This window comes from Microcaecilia unicolor, chromosome 1, assembly GCF_901765095.1.
Source record: "Microcaecilia unicolor chromosome 1, aMicUni1.1, whole genome shotgun sequence".
Taxonomy (NCBI): domain Eukaryota; kingdom Metazoa; phylum Chordata; class Amphibia; order Gymnophiona; family Siphonopidae; genus Microcaecilia; species Microcaecilia unicolor.
The window spans coordinates 295,454,915-295,471,236 of NC_044031.1; the positions used below are offsets into that span (position 1 = coordinate 295,454,915).

Consider the following 16,322-nt stretch of genomic DNA (forward strand, 5'->3'; position numbering starts at 1 on the left):
CCATTTTGGAAAGAGAATGTATGTGTATGTCCCAGTTTATTAACCTTGGGAATTACAGCTGCTCTAGCCCTGTGCAGGGCAGATTTAAAGGAGCCCTCCCCCTTAATCCCTCATTGCTTATGCCCCCCTTTGATTGTCAAGTATTGCAGGATCTATTGTTCATTAGCAGTAAGTACACACATGAGTTTGCAAAATGGGAAGGCACACACATGTAACTTACGTGTAATTTGTAGAAACACCAACTTGCTCATGTAACATACACAAGTAAGTTGAGAAATTCCTACTTATATATGTAAGTTACACCTGGAGGTTCATGAGTCACTATTTATTTATGGAGTTTTATTAGCTGCATTTATCAAGAGATTCACTCAAGGCAGTGTACAGCCAGTTACAGGTGTAAGTTATAAAATATCTACTTGCAGGTATAACTTCCATGTGTAAGTTGTCGAGTTCCTCATTCAGGGGTCCTGTTACTAAGGTTTGCCGATAAATGGCCTGTGCTGTTGTAGACTCGTGTATTGGAAGCGCGAAGGTCCATTTTTCAGCATGCCTGCAAAAAAGGCCTTTTTTGGGGGCTGAAAATGGACAAGTGGCAAAATAAAAATTGGAGCGTGTCCATTTTGGGTCTGAGATCTCACCTGACTTAGCAGGAAGGTCTCAGGCGGTAATCGTCTGAGCGTGTATACTGCCGATTACTGCCCGGTTAGGGCCATGTGGTAGAAAATAAAATATATTTTAGCCGCGTATGTTGGACGTGTGTAAAAAACGGAATTACCACCCACGGCACGTGGTAGCTGGGTGGTAGTTCCAAACTGATGCACGTTGGACGCGCGTAAGCACCTATGTGCCTTAGTAAAGTGTACCTTTGTAAAACTGGATTACTGCAATGCACTATACAATGGTCTGACTACAAAGGGCCTGCATCAGCTCCAGTTGATTCAGAATGCAGCGACGTGACCACATCATACCATTTTTGCAAAAACTTCATTGGCTACCAGTACAATACAGGGCTAAATTTAAAACTCTATGTCTGATCTTCAAGGCCCTGAGTACTGGAAGAATAGGATGATCTTCCACACACCACCAAGGAATCTAAGGTCCTTCCAAGGACTATCACTAACCACACCCTCTCCAAAAGACATTACATGATGTGATAACCGCAAGCGAGCCTTCTCCGGAGTAGCCTCCACACTCTGGAGTGCACTGCCTGAAAGGCTCCACTTAACACAAGACTATCTCTACTTCAGGAAGCAGGTGAAAGCTTGGCTCTTCAACCAGGCCTTTAATGGAAGAAGTAACTAACTTGTTAGTCTCACACACACAAGGAGTGACACGGGCTGCACATACTGCAGAAGGACATGTTTATCCACTCCTACCCTAGCTGAGATAATATTTAACCATCTCTCTGACCTCATATGCAACTCTCTTTATATCAGTCACCTTACTTTCTATCTCTTCCTACTTTCATACCTATCTATATGTTACATCTTTGCTTATACCCTTCACTATCAACTAAAATGTTCTATTACATATTTTGTTGACATTGCAAGTAGTATACTATCTCCTTGTCTATAATTTTACCAAATGGTGTTGAGATATTCGTCTCTCAGCATGTGAATGATATTACTGATTTATCAACCCAGGACCTCAACGCTACCAAACTTGGCTATTCTGCAAAGAATACTTGCTCTTTCTTTCTTAATTCTTTAAGAGCGCCACAGCTTATCATTGGAGCTATGTTCCTATCATTGGTCCTTGTTTTTTCTATTTTATTGTAGCGGGAACAGTACCAACCAATGTAAAAAAAACTCAATAAGGAGAAAAAACATTGGTTACTTAGTCTATCCGCCACTTGCAAACACCCATGCTGTGAGAGAAATATCTTCAAAAATACTTAATCGAAATCTAACATTTTACATTCTATGTCAATTCTTTGCATTTTATTTCTTTTATATTTTATATTTTCTTATTGAAAAGCACTCTTATTGTCCACCCCCAGCTGTGCACTTATCTTGTCGGCTTTAGTCCTGCTGTATTGTGGCTTGAGGCATTCTTATCCTACCGCCGCTGTTCAGTCTTTCCAACTGGTTGGTGCGTTCACTCAGTGCTATCCAATCTCGGCTATTGCAATCCTATTTCACGTCTTGCTTCATAATCTCCTTCTTCTGCTTTTTCTGTTATTGCTGCTTTAGGAAGAGTTTTTCTGTTAATGCCCTGAAGCAGCAATAACAGAAGAAGGAGATCATAAAGCAAAACGTGAAATAGGATTGCAGTAGCCAAGATTGGATAGCACCGAGTGAACGCACCAACTGGTTGGAAAGACTGAACAGCGGCGGTAGGATAAGAATACCTCAAGCCACAATACAGCAGGACTAAAGCCGACAAACGTTGTTTGCAAATAATGAACTTTACATTTTAGGAACGACAGTTCAGTTCTACTTACTGAATTGCCTGTTTTCATACTCCCTGTACAAGATCTATGTGCAAGATTGTAACAGTATGCAGAAAGAACTTGAATAGAAAATAGCTTTATGATTTTCACTTACCAACTGGAGACATTTCAGGTACACTAGCAACATAAGGCCCATCCAAGAACTGTGGCTCATTATCATTAATGTCCTGCACTTTGATAATGAATTCAGACTCTGGCTCCACTAGCTTTCCAGTATCTATATCTATAGCACGAGCACGTAGAGTATAGAAAGGTTTCTCCTCTCGATCAAGGCTCCTAATGGCATGAATGTCCCCGGTTGTTTCATCAATTGTAAAAATTGTGCCTGCACCATCCCCCAAAAGGGTGTATTTAACAGAGTCAATTCCTTTGTCCAAGTCAGAATGAAGCTGTGTAGAAGGAAAGAAAAAGCAGAGACATTAATGGTCTATTCCAGTAAAGGGCTGTATTTACACGTTAGTTTACTATAGGCACTAGAAACAATGAGATGCTAGATGAATCACTAAAGGTATTAGATTTAGATATTAGATTTTGAAAACAGCGAGATGCTTTTGTCACTGTCCCTATTCTCTCCCCTCCCCCAACCTGTAAATTAACAACAGTCATACACTACAAGTTAAAGACATTTCAAAACTCTGATTAAAACAATAAGTTTCAAAAAATCTTTTCTACTTGTGAAGATTTATATTCTCCTGGATATATAAGGTAAAGGTCCTGGTGGTAGACTATATGGCAGACATAATTGAAATAAAATAGTACAAGTGGGAAGCCTAATTAAAGTAATTGTATGAAGGGCCAGGAGTTTGCAACAATGTGACATTTTTGTGTAGAAATGACAAAGTATAATGTAAAGAGTATATCTCTACAGTTAATATATTCCTAGCTGTAATCTTCACTGAAAATGAATTGTTTCTGAAAGGATAATATATGAAATAGTTCTGCTTGAGTGGAATAGACTATATCAAATCAAATGAATGAAATTTATAAAAGCAGTCTAAGATATCAGTTCAGCCCCCAACCTTTACAAGGAGAATGAACAATTCTTTGTAAAATTAGATGAAAACTGAAGTCCGTGGCATCAGAGGAATGACCTTTCACTAGGTGATTTACTTATGCCAATAATATTATACATTGCCATCAATGATCAGTAAAACCACATGAATACTATAGATTTTACATAGTAACATAGTAGATGACGGCAGAAAAAGACCTGCACAGTCCATCATATTTGCTGCTTTTTGTGTATACCCTACTTTGATTTGTACCTGTGCTATTTGCTACATTTGTATCCCACATTTTCCCACCCTTTGTGGGCTCAATGTGGCTTACATATAACCATTAACGACGTTAGCTGATTACAGTCTGAACAAATACATGGTATGAATGAATACAAAGTGAATACTTCCACAGCATTACAAAGAACTCAACAGTAGCATCAACAAACCTCACCATCATAAAGCAAATCAATAATGAGCCAACCCAACTCAAAATAATAATCCTGTCCATATAAGTAACAAAGATACAAAGCTGGAACTCCTTATATGGATTGGTTTAAAAGTACTATAGTCCACTGTTCAAAATCAGTTTACATCAAGTGTGGCACTCCAATGATCTTAGATCAGGGGTTCTCTACCTAGCCCTCAGGACATACATAGCCAGCCAGGTTTTCAGGATACCCCTTAATGAATACGCATGAGAGATTTGCATGTCTACTACAGGGGCATAGCCAGACCTCGCTGGGAGGGGGAGCCAGAGCCTGAGGTGGGGGGCACTGTTTAGCCGCCCCCCCCCATCCTGCACGATGCAGGATGTAAGGCGTCAGAACCAGCTGATCACAGCAGGAACTTCATTGAACGAAGGCGCTACTCCGGTGCTGAACTGAAGAAGACTCTCTTCGGCTGCAGCAAACGAAGTATCTGATGCGGCAGCGGGGCGGGCGGCGACGGCGGGGGAGGGTTGGTGGCGGGAGGGGGGTTCAATGGGATTGTCTGCAGGGGGGCCAGGGCCAAATCTACGGGGGCCCAGGCCCCAGGTAGCTACACCACTGGTCTACTACCTCCATTGTATATGTCTATCTCATGCATATTCAGTAAGGATATCCTGAAAACTTGACTGGCTAGGTGTGTCCCAAGGACTGGGTTGAGAACATCTGATCTTAGATGCATAAAGCATACATAAAAGAAAAAGAAAAAACTGGGTCAACATGGGCTCAGTCTGCAAACTGGTCAAAAATATGGGGGGGGGGGGGGGGGGACAGAATCATCCACACTATGGTCAACTATGTTGACTCTTCATTACTGAACAGGACTGGATACGTACTCAATATGGAAAACATTTATTTATTTTATTTATAGCATTTGTACCCCACATTATCCCACCTTTTTGCAGGCTCAATGTGGCTTACAGAGTAAGGTTATGATAAAGTCAGTACATGGTTTAAATACAGTTGATCATAAGCTGAGGTAAAAGAGAATTTAGATGGGTGGATGTTGGATAGGTTGTGTGAGAAGTGTTTTAGGTGTGCTTGGGTGGTTTGGGGGATGATTTGTATCATTCAGGGTGACTTTTGTAAGCTTTGTTAAAGAGGTGTGTTTTCAGAGCTTTGCGGAAGCTGGTTAGATTGTTCATGGTTTTCAGGGCCTTGAGTAACGCATTCCAAAACTGTGTGCTCTTGTATGCAAAGGTCATAGCAGAAGCCTGTTTGTATTTCACTCCTTTGCAGCTGGGGAAATTCAGATTGAGGAATTTGCGGGCCGATCTTTTGGCGTTTCTGGGCGGTAAGTCCACTAGGTTTAGCATATAGAGTGGGGCGTCTGCATGAATGATCTTGTGCACGGTTGTGCAGATCTAGAACTCAATATGTTCCTTGAGTGGAAGCCAATGTAGTTTCTCTCTTAGGGGCTTCGCACTTTCATATTTAGGTTTTCCAAAGATGAGTCTGGCTGCCGTGTTTTGGGTTGTTTGGAGTTTTTTAATGGTCTGTTCTTTACAGCCTGCGTACAGAGCGTTGCAGTAGTCCAAGTGGCTTATTACTAGTGACTGTACCAGGGTGCGAAAGACGTTTCTAGGGAAAAAAGGTTTAATTCTTTTGAGTTTCCACATCGATTGGAACATTTTTTTCGTTGTGTTCTTCACGTGGGTATCGAGTGTGAGGTTTCGATCAATGGTGACTCCAAGAATTTTCAGGTTTTCTGAGATAGGAAGTGTGCAGTAAGGTGTGGTTATAGTGGAGTAGTTGTTTGTGTTGTATTGGGAGGTGAGAACTAGGCATTGGGTTTTTTCTGCATTGAGCTTTAACCGGAATGAGTCCGCCCATGAGTGCATGATCTGGAAGCTCTGGTTGATCTCATTGGTTATTTCGTTTAAGTCACTCTTAATCAGGATGTAGATTGTGACGTCATCGGCATATATGTAGAGGTTAAGGTTTTGATTGGCCAAGAGTTTGGCTAGTGGTATCATCATTAGGTTAAAGATTGTAGGTGAAAGGGGGGATCCTTGAGGGACTCCACATTCCGGTGTCCAGGGCGGTGATCTGGCAGTATTCGTTATAACTTGGTAGGATCTAGTGGTGAGGAATCCTTTGAACCATTTGAGAACTGGGCCTCCAAATCTGCTTACAAATTCATGCTTACAAAACAAAAATATACACAAAGGTTGACTATGTTAAAGAATGCAGCAGATGAGATACAGACTTCCTTATGCCAATAAACATAGACAGGATCTACATCCCCACTGTCATCATGGCCCCAGGCACCAGAAAAACAGTGGACAGCCATGTAGAATGGCTACCCAAGTTAGTAATTTTATCAGCACATATCTGACATCTGACAAAATCAAATCATGTAAAAGATTATTATCTCCTTAGATTCTTTCCATCTATCTGAGAAGCAATATTGATGACTCATAAGGCTCAGCGCCAACCAATCTGAATCAGAACTGCAGGCAATCAAGTGATGCCCAAACCACCCCTTATAGATTATGTTGGCTGTCACAAAATTAACCTCCAGAAAAGAGGTTAGCTTTTTTTTAACAAAGCACTTGCCGCACGGCCATTTTGGGAGGGGGGGGGGACTGCCACTCGAGGTGGCGGTAATGGCTCCAGCACTAACCCGACAGTAACTGGGCAGCGCACAGCACTGCCCGATTACCACCGAATAGAGTCTGGTACTACAAAAATAAATACATTTTTGTAGTGCCGGAAATGATAGTGTGGTAGAGGTGGGAAGTACTGCCGGGCTGCTGCGGTAGCATGGTGGTACTTCTATTATAGCAAGTGGTAAGCCCATGTTGGGATTACCACCACTTAGTAAAGCAGCCCTTACTTATTTACAACATTTATATTCCACATTAAACATGGTTTAGGTTGAAACCTGGGAGCATGTAAAATCTTTTTTTCCTATGCCTAGATCAAAAGAGCGAGATGGTTTGTGGGAACTTGCTCCTTTTGTTTTGTGGGTGGGTGGATGGATTATGATGCTGAATATGATTATGCTGCTGATGGACTGGTGCTGACTGTGCTAATTACAATGGTTCTGATTATGGTAAGCTTCTTAAAGTGGCTCAATGAGAGAGTGTGCATAAAGGGGGACCAGCAATTTCCTATACATTCCATAACACAGAGCTTACAATTAAGGCAGACAGACAGGAGAAATAATTTTGGAAAGTCCATTTCTTATGATATACAAGGCTGTGTGTCACGTCCCCTACCTCAATGCAAGCAGCGTCCTCAGGCTACGCGGAGTCCCGTTGACCCGCACACTTGACTGGCACTGCCAGAGCAATGTGTGTGTAGTCCTCTCTGGGTTTGTTCAGAGAGCAGTGGTTGCAGGCTCCTTAATTGCTTTGCTTCTATGCACCTGTTTCTGCTTTCTCTCTCGCTCGCGCTCTCTCTCTCTCTCTGCCTGGCTTGATTGCTTTGCTTCCACCCACCTGGGTCTCCTCTTCCTCTGCCTGGCTTCCATTGCTTCTCTCCTATTGGTCTTCCGGTTCCTCCTTCCCCTGCTCTTGTCCTATGGCTGTGCCCCTTCTCTCTGCTGATGTCAGACACCAGCACTTTATCAGCTGAGCTCTCCCTGGACTCCATGCTTCGACTTCTACTTTGGTAGGCATTTCTAACTCTGTAGTCTGCTTCTTACCTACTGGTCCCTCGTTGCTGACTTTGCCTGTACCTGGATTACCCTTCTGCCTGCTGCCTGCCTACTGACTTTCGCCTGTACCTGGATTACTCTCTTGCCTGCCGCCTGTCTACTGACTGCCACTTGTACCTGGATTACTCTCTTGACCTGCTGCCTGCCTGGCCGATACATTCATCACCCCGCTTCCAGCTCCGTCCCGTAAGTCCTGCAGGCCGCCTGCACCTAGGGGTTCAACCTCTGGGGAACGGCGGTCAGCGCAGGTGAAACCTGGGGTTGTCCAGCCGCCAACAGAACCTGGTCCGAGTACTGATCTCAGCAGTGCTCTACTTGGTACAAGAACTCACAAGTCTGACACTGTGATAAGAAGAAAAAGGGTTAAGATTTAAAAGTAAATGCACAATAACCTCATCAGAGTAGATTTTTTCAATTAGAGTTGACTTGTGTAATAAGGTGGAAGACTTGATTGTAAACTCTGTGTTATGGAATGTATAGGAAATTGCTGCCCCCCCCCCCCCCCCCTCCAATGCACACTTCCTCACTGAGCCACCTTAAGAAGCTTAGCTTTAGAGCGCTCAGTAGAGAGAGTGCGTGTCAGCCAGGGGAGAGAAAATCTCAGAGCAGAGACAAGCTAGATAAGGACTAGAGGGAAGGGATGGAGCTTCCAGGACTGAACCCAGGATTGTAGGAACCTAGGTGCAGATGCTCAAAATTCTGTACTAAACAGCTTGTATATTTTTCGGCTACTTCCAAGCCATTAGCCACAGAGGACAAACCTCTGTGAATAACAACGAGGAAGTGCCAGGCTGCAAGTTATTCTATTCTGACTCATTTATTCTGTTAGAGTGCTAGACCAAACCCAACTAAGTAGGGAGCTAGATAAGGATAAATAAAGAGAATGAGAGATAGTTTTTTCTTCTAGAATTTACTACTTACCAAAAGCAATTATTACAAGCAGATTATAAGAATACTGACATATTCTTAGGGAGATCCATGAGACAGAGTGACCGGGAGGGGTCCGACATGTCCTGGACTTCTCCATTGCATTTGGGCTGTCAGTCTTGGTGTTTTCATTCTTCCCTGGATAGTGGACATACCACTAGGCAGAGATGAATGAAGCACCTCAGGATATGAGAAATTAGCTCTCAAGTTTATTACAGAATATTTCTACATGAAATTACTTCTATATCTGAGACCCCAAAGAATATACCAGCAGCATGTACAATCAATTGGTTATGAGAATATAATATTCCAGCTGCACATAGGTGCTTTCTGGGTTTTAGTCTTTTATGATATATTTTACCACTCAAAAGTATTCATGAGAAAGCAATTGGGTAATTTGCCAACTCTGATGCGCTAGATTGGTTTCTCATGGAGAGAGAGCAGTGGCCGCCTCTCTCCCGCTTGAAGTAGGAAGTACACTCATTTTTATATGTTCATTCAGGATACAGGTAATATGACAGTAAGCACACCTGATTGGATCTATGTTAATGTCATGGTTAACACTGATTGGCTATGGTAATGAGTAGCTTCGAATCTTGTAAACATGTTTTTCATCTTTAGATTCAACCGCTATTGCATCTCTCTACCACAAATTTCAACAAGCCCCCTGCACCTGGCCCACTGACGTCCAGTAACCACAAACGTCTCCTTTCTGGCCTGCATCTGGTGTTTATTTCAGTTATTTTCATCAGAGCTTAGTTTCCACATCTGTCATCTGTCACCCATCCTCTCACATCATAAGTGACCACAACTTCTCACTTTGTACTGACCACCTGCCATCTTGCACCTTCTTGGGCAACTCTTTCATCGGAGGCTGTAACTCCATCAAGCTCACAAACAACTGTGTTGCTGCAATCAGTTGCAACCCTTTAATACAGACAGGCTCTTATGATTTTTATTGAGGCCCTGTTATCTGAGAAGCCTCGTGACCCAGTTTCTGGCCTTGAACCAAATAATAATATTCAAGCTCCAGAAAAATACCGCCATGACAGTGTGGCAAAGGAACTCCATAATAATGACATGCAAATTTAAGCCCAATGTCAGCGTTGAGCATTAAGGAGTTCAGTGAGAGGGCAGTGTTAGGCATATGCACTGAAGGCATATGCGTTAATCACAGCTCTCAAACGTGTTTGCCAGAAGGCTGGTGGGGGGGGGGGGGAACGAGGAGAAAGAGGTGCCTGGAGCATGCGCACACAACCACTGGCTGCACAGCAGCCCCCTGGATGGAACAAAGCCCCTTCTGAAATCCTCGACTGCCGACAAAGTTCATGCAGCTTTGGCATTTGTGGTATGTAAGCCCAAACTTCCAGGTCCGTTTTTTGTAGAAGGGGAATGCTATGGTAAACTGAGCTCCAAGCAGACTTTTCTCACCGCAGCTCTAGTACAGATTTTCCTGGCTCACTGCTCACTATTTCGTTGTCTATGCTGCAGCACAAAATCAGAACTTTCTTTTGCCTTTATGCCAGCTCTGAGCTGGCGAAGGATTTGCAGCGGTACGGGTGTGCTTGTAGAGTCAGTGGTCATATCAGCATCAGAGCGAATAGGTAATGACCCCTGTTTGCATACAGTTTCATGCTACTTGCAAAGATAGTGGTCACACTCGTTGTTTCCTGCGGCAGGGGTCTTCCAGCATACTTCCACCAGTAAACGCGGGTGCTAGATCGGCACTACTGGCTTGTAGCCATGTTTACTTTTGAGCATTGGGGCCCTAGTGGGAGCTTTGCAATTAGTATCCTGCAAGAAAGGAAGCTATGTTTGCACCTTGCCAGAGAAAGGATTAAGAAGAAGACTGAAAAGGACCTAAGGTTTGCAGCTCTGTCTACCTTTACCTTGCCAGAGTTTAAAGGTAGTACAACGTTTATAACTTTATACTCATTTATTGGGCTGACAGGAAACTAGACCCCTTTTAGATGGTTAACCACGAACTGAAAATCCAGTGAGAAAGAAAGTTGTCTGTATGTTTGACCTTTGACTGTATTGTAACCCCTGGCCTCCTATGATACCCTGTGCCATCTTATGCTTGCTGGAGGAAGGCCGGAAGACACATCCAGATGTAGGAGGTGTGTTAATAGGCAAGAAAACTTCCTCCTGTACCTGGAAACTGGGTTCTGGGACACTGATCCACTGGAGCAAGACAGATATTACAGGCTGCTCAAAGGATTTCTCTGTCAGTTTCATATAAGAATTAACAACAGAAGCAGATGTATAATTCACAACAATAACTTTACTGAAAGGTACTGGGGTTCAACTTAAAAAACAAACAAACAGGAACAACAAGGCAATGAAGGATTTATACAAATAGAAAAAAAGGTCCAGCATAAGATATAGTGTATTCTTTTAAATAGCAAATGTTACTACAAGACCTGGGATTTCAGTCAGTTAATTGTCTGTCTGCTAAGTCTAACAAAGAATATGTTACTCAAGATATGTTTAGTTCATTACTAATATAGCAGAGTGATGGGGCCCAGTTGGAGCTCTTACAGCTTTCAGATTAGATTCCAAGCGGGAGGTATAATAACCCTCTCAGTGCTGTATTATAGTTGGGATGGATATGTCCCTTCTATTTTTAAATTTAGAACAAGAAAATACCTTTTTTTCCCCTTTCTTCTGGAGTAGTGCACTTCTCTATTCTCCAAAGAAGTTTATGACAGTTTTTTCTGTCTTCTACTGTCTGTGAGAGGCACAGTAGCTGAAGTATCCAGTTATTTCTTCTATCTAAAATGCACCCCTGCACTTTTCCAAACCCTCTCTTTTCCCCTCTGGCTATTGCTCTAGGCTCAGCTCTCAGTGTCTTTCATGGTAGCCAGTAGTGGCAGCTGTGCTCGTGCAGTGAGAGGAATCCAGGCAGTGTATTTTTACTCCCTTATTAGTATACAGAGGCCAGCACAGTATACAAAAACACAAGTGGCATCAGATTCTGGTGAATGCCACAGACCGGTTCCTTTGATTTCCTTTCAGTCAATAAAGGAATTTCTGGATGGGACCTTCCTCATACTCTCCCCCTACCACAGTTGGACAGGTCCTCATGTCCATCTGTTAAGGGATTGTCCTGACTAACCAGCTGAACATATTTATGAATATATTCAATTATTGTCAACCAATCAGCAATGAACGTATTTGCAGAAATCTGTACAAGCTGGTTAGAAGGGGTACCCAATTCATAATAGTCAACATAGAAACATAGACAAATGTAGGCAGATAAAGACCATGTGACCTCTCCAGTCTGCCCATCTACGCCATCTACTCTCCCTACCATTCCCTTAAAGATCATATGTACTTGTCCCAAGCTCTCTTGAATTCAGATACTTCCACACCACTTCCACCAGAAGACTGTTCACGAATTCACCATCCTTTCCATGAAGATTACTTCCGAGTCTGGCCTCTTTCACAAGTTTTGTGACAGGCTTGTGGGTCCTGTGTGACCTGTGTACCAATGTAGTATTATCAATATACTGACCAGCTATGTCATCTGACACAATGGGCATGCTTTCACTATGTGCTGTTCATAGGCTCCCCGTATAAGAGGCTTGGGGAGGCTAAGCCTCCCCAGCCCAAATGCAGCATGGGGCTCTGCACGTCGCTGCCTGGCAGACTGCCGGTTCCTTCCGGAAAGAAGCTGGAACGTCCCTTCCATACTTCCCTGCCGCCAAACCCGCTGACTCTCCGATTCAGTGGCGATCGGCAAACAAGCACTGTGCACGGAGCCATAGAGCTCTGCATGGCAGCGCTGACAGCTCTTCCGGTCCCACCCTCTACGATGCAACGGTTGCATCATAGAGGGTGGGACCGGAAGAGCTGTCAGTGCTGCCATGCGGAGCTCTATGGCTCCGTGCACAGTGTTTGTTTGCCGATCGCCACTGAATCTGAGAGGCAGCGGGTTTGGCGGCAGGGAAGAGGATCGTCGATGGCTGATCGAGACGGAAATAGGAAAGAGCTGCTGAAGATGCCCGGGAACACGAGGTGTGCCGACAGCGGAGCTCCAGGTGGGTGGGGGAGGGTGAGAAGGAGCCGGGACACGGTGCAGGGATTTGGACAGAGGAGGATGCTGGGGCAGGGCTCCGGGTAGAAGCTGGTCAGATGCTGCCAGGGGCAGGGCCCGGCAGGGCAGCATGGAAGAGAACTTCCAGCTTCTTTTTCTTTTTATGGCTAGGCCAGGGGAAAGGAAAAAGAGAAAGAAGATAATGCTGGAGGCAGGAAATGGGAGGAATCAGAGAGGATGGGGGAGGGAAAAGGCAGAGGCACAATGTTGGATACTAGGGGGGGGGGGAGAGAGAAGCAAGGCTAGATGTTGGATATTTGAGGGGGCAGAGAAGCAAGGCCCCTGACCCCGCCCCCCTTAGCCTCCCCAAACAGTTGGGCCACCGACCGCCTATGGTGCTGTTGTTTCCTCACTTACACCAGTTAAAGGTACTGGAGTACTAATGTCTGCTAATATGTTCTTGTAAGGACTATTATCAACTATGGAACCACTAAGCTCAGGGCTCTATACATTAATTTGGCATTGCTTCTGGCCTATCTATAGAAGGAACAGAAGAAAAAAAAGAGTAAACCACGTAAAAAGTGAAATGATATTTACTTCCAAGTCATCAAAACAAGAAACGATTTCCTTGAATCGCCCAACGTGGCCACGTTTCACCCAACTAGGGCTACATCAGGGGCTAAACAAATAACCATAAATACATAACTAAATACATAAAAGGCCATTAGATAATGTAATTTAACAAAACACCTACAACTTAAAACAAACAATATAAAAGACATACAAATAAAGGAAAAGCTACATACACAGCAGGAGCAGTCCAATGTTTTCCCTGTCTGGTTACTGCTAAAATACATCTATCTATCTATCTATCTATCTATCTATCTATCTATCTATCTATCTATCTATCTATCTATCTATCTATCTATCTATCTAATTGATTAATTAATTAATTAAACAAAAACAAAACATAAAACTCCCATAAAACAGCTCAGATGTAGAAGGAGAATGCCAAATCAAAAGTTATATACTCACTAATACAGCACTAAAAGCTAGCAAGATGTTTGCTTTTTATAAGCAGAGTAACAGCAACTCAGATACATAAGAGGAATGTCAAAACAAAAGTAAAATACTCCACAATACAGCACTAAAAACTATCAAGAGGTTCGCTTTTACAAGCAGCAGTTACAGCAGCTCAGATACATAACAGGAATGTCAAAACAAAAGTTAAATAAATACCAATACAGCACTTGCAACTAGCAAGAGGTTTGCTTTTACAAGCAAAGAATTTTATGACAGTTTTTCCTTTCTTCCACTGTCTGTGAGAGGCACAGCAACTAAAGTATCCAGAGGCTGTGTGTTTTATTTTGGACTGATGAAGTCCAAATTACTTCTTGCAATTTTTCATGTCCTGTGTGAGCTCCTGAAACCGACTTTCTTCTATCCAGCATGCACCCCTGCACTTTTCCAAACCCTCTCTTTCCCCCTCTGGCTGTTGCTCTAGGCTCAGCTCCCAGAGTCTTTCAAAGTAGCTAATAGTAGCAGCTGTGCTCATGCAGTGGGAGGAACCCAGGCAGTGTATTTCCTCTTCCTTGTTGCTATAGAGATGTCTGCATTGGTGGTATTTTACAAAAACACAAGGGTCTTCCATTTTCTGATGAGTACCACAGACCAATTCCTTTGATTTCCTTAGAAAATACTTACTCAATAAAGGAATTGACTCACAGTACGAATACATTTTGTTGTTTGCCTCTGAATTATCTGGAAGTATGTTGAAGACCCAGGCCTCAAACCATTGCACGCATTACCACACTCTAGAATTAATCTTATATGTGAAATCCCCTGTTAAATTGGGGTTGCTAAAGAGAGAGTGGATCCTGTGAGGAGTCACCAGAGAGGAGGAGGAGGAGGAGGAGGCAGAAGACAGTTCAGTGAGCAAGTCAGGAGGGGGAGGGAGCCGGAGAGGAGGGGGAGGGAGCCCGGCTTCAAACTGTTGCATCCACGTTGTCGTGCTTTATTGTTGGTAGCATTTTTATTTAATTTACATATATTTTCAAACATGCCAGCTTGTGCAGCATACGGATGTACACAGAGGAAGTATAATAATTGAATAACTTTTCGTAGGCAGAGTAGTAATTTGTTATAAACTGTAATCAGTGTGTCATTTGGAGGGGCTGGTTATAGGGACACCCTAGCACATGTTATATTCGTGAAGAGATTTTTTTCTCCTGGTAAAGGGTCACTAAAACAGACATCATGTTATGAGAATCTGGTGCTCAACATTCAGAGTTTCTATTTAGTTACTTATTTATAACATTTATATCCCACACTAAACATGACTTAGGTTGAAACCTGGGAGCATGTAAAAGTTTTTTTTTTTTCCTGTGCCTGGATCAAAAGATTTGTGGGAACTTGTTCCTTTTGTTTTGTGGGTGGGTGGATGGATGGATTATGATGCTGATTATGATTATGGTGCTAATTGTGCTAATTATGTTGCTGCTGATTATGATGATTACAATATTAATATTCATATTAATACTGGGCTACTTTTGGATTGGAAAAATGTTCACCATCTGGCAACACTGAGTCTTTGGTTGCCTGCAGGTTTAAGCTCTCTGCATTATCCTCTGCCATTGACCCAGGGAGAGAAGGGGAGTCCTGGATTGCCAATCATTTCTGGGTTGAGATTAATGAACAGCTATTCCCATACTTGTACCAACTGGAAAAAGAATAAGATCTCTGGTAGCATTGGGGAGACCTATCCAGGAGCAGGACTTAAGAGCAGGTAGTGTCTGCTCAAGGCCGGGTGACCCAACGAGGGGCACTCATGGAAGGAGGTCAGTCTAACAAAGGGGTCTGTGGCCAATGGAAAAGGAGAGCTTGAGAGTAGGAGAAAAATTTAACCCTTGTGAACTGACATCTTGCTACCAGGATAGGCATGGTCAGGAGCAGACATTTATATGTACATAGCCCAATTTATAGGATCCCCTGTACATACCCCCTACTGAGGAAAAGACCCGAATGGGGATTACCCTACAAACACCAATAGTAATACCACTGAAACTGGTTGAAAGTTTAAGCTGTTGGATTGTATAGAAAGGATGTTCAATTTGCTGTCTGTTGCAGTCAAGTTCAATAAAAGTAAAGTTATTATAAAATCTCCAGAAGTGTGGTGTCGGTCCTGGACTGAGGAATGGAGTGGAACCCAGATTGTTAAATTGTCTCCCAAACCCACTAATCCGGACCATTGACCCACTCCCAGCTCACCTGGAGTCTGACTGAAGACCTGAGTGTGGTAAGCATGGTCTGAATGAGAAGTGTTTGTTTTATGGGCCCAGGACCAGAGCTATATCTGGGTGAGACCTGGACTATATATGTATTTATAGAGTTGTGTTGTACCTCTAGTGGTAGTTTTAGAAATGGTTAATTAGTAAAAACAATAGTAGTAGAAGTAATTGGAGAGGTGGACTTACTTAAGCAAGGGTAGAAGCTGCAAATTAACCCTCTCCCCTGAGATGTACTGCAACAAAGTTGCTGTGTCCCTCACACATACATACACATAGTCCACTGTGGGAACAGGAGACAATATTACATTTGTAAACTGACAGAAAAACAGCACCACAGGCCTTTAAAAATGGAACACAGTTCTTTAATGAATGAGCCTTGACAAAAAGACCCGACATGGGCTGTGTTTCGGTGACTAGCACCTGCGTCAGGGGTCACAGTGATGACGTGGAAAACTTGGGGAATAACTCGA

At 43.1% G+C, this 16,322-nt stretch overlaps 1 protein-coding gene across 1 annotated transcript in view; it reads right to left on the reverse strand.

The window, feature by feature from the left end:
• Nucleotides 1-2,121: 2,121 nt before the first annotated feature.
• LOC115476280 (cadherin-12-like) overlaps nucleotides 2,122-16,322 on the reverse strand; it is a 434,758-nt gene continuing 420,557 nt past the window's right edge. Inside the window, exons 4-5 of the mRNA XM_030212608.1 lie at nucleotides 2,551-2,841; nucleotides 2,122-2,214 (exon numbers count right to left, since the gene is read on the reverse strand). Coding sequence (XP_030068468.1) covers nucleotides 2,122-2,214; nucleotides 2,551-2,841 — 384 coding nt within the window. The remainder of the gene's footprint in view (nucleotides 2,215-2,550; nucleotides 2,842-16,322) is intronic.